Source organism: Phyllostomus discolor, chromosome 6 (assembly GCF_004126475.2).
Source record: "Phyllostomus discolor isolate MPI-MPIP mPhyDis1 chromosome 6, mPhyDis1.pri.v3, whole genome shotgun sequence".
Taxonomy (NCBI): Eukaryota; Metazoa; Chordata; class Mammalia; order Chiroptera; family Phyllostomidae; genus Phyllostomus; species Phyllostomus discolor.
This window is the reverse complement of record NC_040908.2, coordinates 4,144,369-4,150,368: the sequence shown is the minus strand read 5'-3', so window position 1 is coordinate 4,150,368 and position 6,000 is coordinate 4,144,369. Positions and strand designations below refer to the sequence as shown.

The window sequence follows — 6,000 nt, the reverse complement described above, 5'->3', positions numbered from 1 at the left end:
GAAACAAATACAAGGCTTTCAATGGAAGACAGCTCTCTTATGGACTCTTACATTCTCTAGTCTAGACGCAGCCCCCCTGCCCCCCGCCTTTACCTCCGCTCCTCTCTGCCCAGGTCCGTGGACTACAAGGGGCGCGGCAGGAAGAGCTGGGAGGAACTTCGCTGCGCCAACTCCCTCCTGTGAATCAGCCTACCGAAAGCCCAGGTCCCCCCTCCCTTTCGGCTGTCCCGGCCACGGTGAAGCTCAGAGCACCCCGAAAACCGCCTTCCGATGTGGCAGGCTCCCCCACGCGTGTCCAGCCGCGGTTTCCTCCATCTCCAGTTCCTTCTTTCAGCGGTTCTTCCGCATGTCAATAGGCCCTCACTTGTATGGATTTGTTGTTCTTTCCTTTCCAAAACTGTTTTCTGTCATGTCACCAGATTTGTAAGCAGGTAGCCCTGGAAACCACTGGCCACACAGCGTCCCTCAAAATGATGTAACTTAACACCCACTGAAGAAACAGTAAATGCATTATAAGTTTTATTTATAATGCTGGAACAAACAAGAACATTAGTTTGCTTTAAGTTAACTAGTAAAATGGAGAGAAGAGTATGAAGCTTCCTATGTACAAAAGACAAATATAACTAAAGAGAGTGAGTTTTTATTCCAAAAGAGGAATGACGACAGGTACAAAGTGATGACTTTATTACAAACATCGACCTAAATCTTCTTTCTTAGGGGAGAAGAGATTGACACTAATTCTTTGGCATCGTCTTTTAAAATAGTTTCTTCCTGAACTATTGTCCATGAGAGTGCTTAGAAATGACTAAGATGCAGACATAAAAACGCATTCCGAGGTCCATTTTTGAGGACCGTTCAACTTTTCCTTCCGTTCACACAGGCCACTTCGCAAGCAGTGCTGCGAGGGACAGTGGACCCGGGGCCCACGGTCCAGCGGTCAGACTCGCCTGGGCCCCTTTCCAGCTGTCGCCTGGGTGAGGCGCACTCGCGGAGTCTGTCCAATGGGAGAGTGGCTCCGCCCACACCGCATCTGTCCAATGGGAGAGTGACTCCGCCCACACCGCATCTGTCCAATGGGAGAGTGACTCCGCCCACACCAGCTGCGGGCTGCGGGAAGGGTTCTTCAGGATCCAGGCTGTGCACGCACGCGCCCAATGCCTGCCTGTAGGCGGCGCTGTACACGGGCTGGTTTACAAAACTTTCTGGGGGGCAAGCGTAAGTGTTTGTAGCCGGGGAACATCCCTGCTGCCACCTCTGCTCTGTCCCCCTTCCTCTCGGGTCAGGGACCAAGCAGTCGTAAGAAAAGGCAAGCTCCTTGAGGAACTGAGGACTGAGCTTCCACAAGTCATGGTCAGAAGTCTAGTTCTCACCCAGTTGTTTGATTGCTTTTTGTTTTCATTGTTTCGAGTAAGCCATTTGGTCCTCTCTCCTTTGTAAGGCGAATTCTGTTTCTTAAGGTCAACTTCTGTAACGAAACACCTTTCCTGAAACCTCTGAATTTTATAGTTTCTTTTCACGTTTGCCCTTTCTAAGAGTTAGGGTATTTACCCTATACTATTTTAATAGAATCGCATTTGCTCTCAAGTAAAAATTTGTTTTACCTTCATTAAAGTTGACACCTTTGGGCTAGCTTTTTAAAAAGCAAACTTCTAAGCAATCACATAATTCTTATGCAGTGACCCACTTAAACTTTTTTCCCTTGTCTCCAGCCTTTATAGTTGAAAAGGTCTTCTGGAATATTGCTTTGTAGTACACCAGAGGAAACCCTACAGAGCTCACACTGTACCCCATCGGCTGGAAACACTGGCCTCCATAAAATAATCCACGAGATTGGGAGCTAAGAAAAGTCAAGTTCATCTGTGGAAGCACATGGATGGCATGACAGTAGGCAAAACTCTGTTCTTGGTGAAATGGACCCTGACCCAGCCCCGGGCAGCGCGGCCGGCCCAGAACCCGGGACACTGGGTCTGACGTCGTGCGAGCCACCCACAGACCCTCCTCACTTGCCGCGAGTCTTCATCACCCCTGGGCCTCGGTCTGCCGGCCTGCACGGGACCAGCTCTGGGGCCCGCTTCAGTTCCAACACCCCACGCTTCCAATTCTTCCTTGAGCCCCAACAGCACGAGGTTCCGAGGGCTCCACTCTTCCCCATAACCTGCCGGGGTGTCCGTGTCCCTGCCCCTCAGATGTGCCGCCCCGTCAGAAAGAAGAGCGGCCGGTCCTCCTTGGCGTTGGCGGTCTGGAACTCGTCACGCAGGCGGAACTGCCACTGGTCCTCCAGCTCCAGGCGGACCACGGTCTGGCGGAGCGAGTTCCTGTCCTGACAGATCACGCACAAGGTCGCACCTGCACGGACAACGGCAGAGGCGAGTGAAGAAAACAGGTGAGTTGTGTTTTTTTTTAAATAGATTTTTTAAGATTTTTTGAAAGATTTTATTTATTTTCAGAGAGGGAAGAGACGGAGAAAGAGAGAGAGAGAGAAACATCAATGTGCGGTTGCTGGGGGCTGTGGCCTGCAACCCAGGCATGTGCCCTGACTGGGAATCAAACCTGCGATGCTTTGGTTCGCAGCCTGAGCTCAATCCACTGAGCTACCCCAGCCAGGGCAGAAAACAGGTGAGTTGATCCTACTGAAGCCTACTGCCTGGGTTCTGCTTGCCAAGAACTGCGATGCAGCTGGGAAGGGAAGGACCAGAGGGCCCAGGGACCTCTTACGTCCTTTGGAACGCCTCATCGTCTGAGCAAGACAAACACAGAGAGGTGACAGGCAGGCCTGGCAGCTGAGATAACAGGGGGCAGAAGAAGTGCTGACAAAGGAGGGACAGAGAAGGGGAACTGGAAACAGACACAGGTCAGATCCCAAACCAAGCTTCCTCAGCCGCAGCCCTGGGTGAGCACCAGCCACCTCAAGGCCCCACCCACCTTCTCCCACCCAAGGCCACTGCCCTTCCAGGCTGACGCAGCTCCGACCCCTCCCCGACCCCCCAACCAGGGGAATGCTCCCTACTCTTGGAATGCTAGCGTAAACAAGACGTCATTCCTATCCATTCATTCACTCACTCACTCATTCATTCTGCCGGTCCGTCTTCTCTACCGCCTTCCTACCTTCCTACCTTCCTCCCTATGTGTCCCCCTCCCGCTAGACAAAACGTTTCCCCGGGACAGAGGCCACAATAGACGCCTCTCACCACCGCCCAAGGGCCAGGGCCGCGTGGTGCCCAGGAAACACCTTCCAGGCTGGGAGGTCTGAGGGAAGGCCGGCTGCCCAAGGACACGTGCACGCCGGCCAGGGACCCCAGCTGCACTGGAAATATCCTTTTTAAGAGTCATGGAGAGGGAATGTGTGTCATCCTAAACCACTTCAGCAAGAAAGCAGTTACAGAAGGAGGAGAATTAAAGCCCAGAAGTGCAGAGAACCCCAAGACCGGGGGGGAGAGCTCACCCCCCCACGGGAGGAAGCAGCACCCGTGGGGACCTGGGGCCTAGAAAGGAAAACAAGCCCACCTCACAGGAAGGGGTGTCTCCTCTCTACCTGACGGGTTTGGGGGGACAGGGAGCCGCCCTGGAGTCCCACCCCCACCTTCCCATACTTCCCTGGCAGTTACGTCCGTTCTCTGAGCCTCAGTTTACCCACTGGCAAAGGAGGACTACGACCAGACGTCACCTCCTCGGAGACACCAGGGGATGACGACAAGCACTCGAGGCAAGGGCCCAGGGAAGAGCAGGGGAGCTCACCTTTCAGGAAGTGAAACTTCTTCAAGAAGCTGGCGCCCACGAAGGAGTCACAGAGGTAGAGCAGGAGCCCGCTGAACCTGAAGTCGGAGCAGCTGACGTTCAAGGAGTGGGGCCGGGAGCTCACGTAGCACACGGAAATCTGGAGGGAGAGGGAAAAAAACATCGCTTCCTGTGAAATACTCAGCAATAACCATGCTAGGGCTCAGCATCTAAAACACTAGCTGCTTGGTCCAGCTCAAGGGTTTGGGGGCGGCCAGAAACGATATTTTTTTTCTGTTACTTCCAAATCTATATCCTAAAAATCAATTCCAAGAGACTGACCCAGATCTACGTATTCGTTAACTCCTTCGAGAATCAGAAACACTTTGGCACGGAACTGGGTTTGACTCCTAACTTCTTACGTTGGGGCAAACCGCTTGCTCGCTCTCAGCCCCTCCTTTATCAGCGGTAACGCGGGGTCGGTACCTGAGAGGAAGCCACTAGGGGCGCTTCTGAGTCCGAGTATCGTGCCTTTGTTTGAGGCACTTCTCGGGGCGAGGGCTCCACGGGCCCGCGCCCGGAAGTTACCTGCGGCCCCAGGTTCAAGTAGCAGTCCACCGAGAGCACGGGGTGGCCGTGGTTCTGGAGGGACAGCGGGAAGAAGCGGCGGCTGTGGTGCTGCAGGAACTTCTCCAGCAGCAGCTGCGCGGGCGCCGCCAGGAGCGCGTGCTTGCTGTCCGGGGCGCACACGTACTGCGCGGGCATCACGGCCGCGGAGCTGTCCGGCGCCTGCGGTGGGGGAAGGACGGGCGTCAGCCGCTCCGGCCGCCCAGAGCCGAGAGGCCCCTCCTCCGAGGCGCCGGGGCTGCTGGGAGCCCAGGCTGGGGGGCTGCCACGGGGCGACTGCGTCTCAGGGCGGTGCTGCGAGCCCGGAACACCTGCCTCCGCAGTGAGGTTCTCTGCTGAGAACTGAGCTGGACCAAAGGTGGACACGTGGGAACCGATCAGAGCGATCCGCAAAAGTTGCAGACACTGACCTCCCCACGTAGAAAGCTGGCTTCCCCAAAGCCTGGGGCGAAACCTCAGGGCATGGCCGGCCTCCTGCCCCCCAGGTCCCACCCACCCCCCCACTGCCCCCCAGGGAGTCCACGGCCTCTTCCACAGTCATCGCCACACATGTCCCTGCCCGAGAGGCTGCGGACGTGAGGGGAACCAACCAAACCCTCTGTGGGACCCCCTCCCACGGTTTGCCTCCTTGACTCCCAGAGAGAAGCCTCGCACGTTCCCACGGCCGACAGGGTCCTGCTGCTTCCCCAGCTCATCCCCATCCCCCGCCACTCTCCCCGGTGGCCCTGACACTTCCTCTGTGCTGACCTCTGCATCGTCTCCCAGGGTGCCCCCCCGTGCCTGGACACAGTGCTCTTCCTCATCCCTCCAGACCTCCGCCTTAATGTCAACTTTCTCAGGGACAGCCCCACAGATGTCCCCCCCCCCACAACTGCTGGCGAGGCTAGGTCTCCCTGTGACCCACACGCCCCCCTGGGGTGCTCATCACGGCGGCACGAGAGTTTACCTAACACCCGGCCCAGCTGCCAGGCCACGCACTCCTGAGTAAAAACATCGCTAGCTGCCCTCTAAACACTCAACTTCATGACTACATCTAAAGGGAAAAATAAGATTATGCTCCAAGTGGGAATAAAGATAAAACACCTAAGAATTAAAAAATGATACTGAGAGAACTATAAAAGGAAAATAGTTTTCAAAGCACATCATCAGGCTGTTTGGTAGAAAGACTTCCCACAGTAAAGATCTGTAATCTCCCCGAATTAAACTGTAAATCTACCACAAGGGCAGTGAGAAACCTCCACGGTCAGGGCAGGGAGGATTTTAAATGAGCCCAAGTTCTCCTGGAAGTACAGACCTTTTATCCAAGGGTCTTACTAACTAGTCGGTGAGAGAAGTGAGGGGAACTTCCACCCCGCTGGTCGGTCCGGGGAGGGGAGGGGACGGGACTGGTGTCTGAACTCAGCCCTGGCCCAGGTCAGGGAGGGCGGCTACCACGGAGGAGATGTGGGGACAGGGAAGGACAGAGGCTGGAAGAGGCGGCTGGAGTGCGAGCTGGCCGATGTCATCGGGGCATGATTCGAGGCCGATGGGGGTGAAAAGCAGAGAACGGGGCTCTGGTGGGTGGACGGGAGACACCTCGGGGCAGGGACGTGCATGACTCCACAGGGCAGCTCCCCAGCCCGGACCCTGTCTCCCCCCCAACCCAGGGCCGGCCCACCG

The 6,000-nt window shown here is 55.8% G+C and overlaps 1 protein-coding gene across 2 annotated transcripts in view; it reads right to left on the bottom strand.

The window, feature by feature from the left end:
- Nucleotides 1-1,698: 1,698 nt before the first annotated feature.
- GREB1 (growth regulating estrogen receptor binding 1) overlaps nucleotides 1,699-6,000 on the bottom strand; it is a 61,036-nt gene continuing 56,734 nt past the window's right edge. For both annotated transcript variants that reach the window (XM_028517029.2, XM_036027667.1), the window contains exons 30-32: nucleotides 4,303-4,503; nucleotides 3,736-3,874; nucleotides 1,699-2,346 (exon numbers count right to left, since the gene is read on the bottom strand). In XM_028517029.2, the coding sequence (XP_028372830.1) occupies nucleotides 2,183-2,346; nucleotides 3,736-3,874; nucleotides 4,303-4,503 (504 nt within the window). In that variant the 3' untranslated portion in view covers nucleotides 1,699-2,182. The remainder of the gene's footprint in view (nucleotides 2,347-3,735; nucleotides 3,875-4,302; nucleotides 4,504-6,000) is intronic.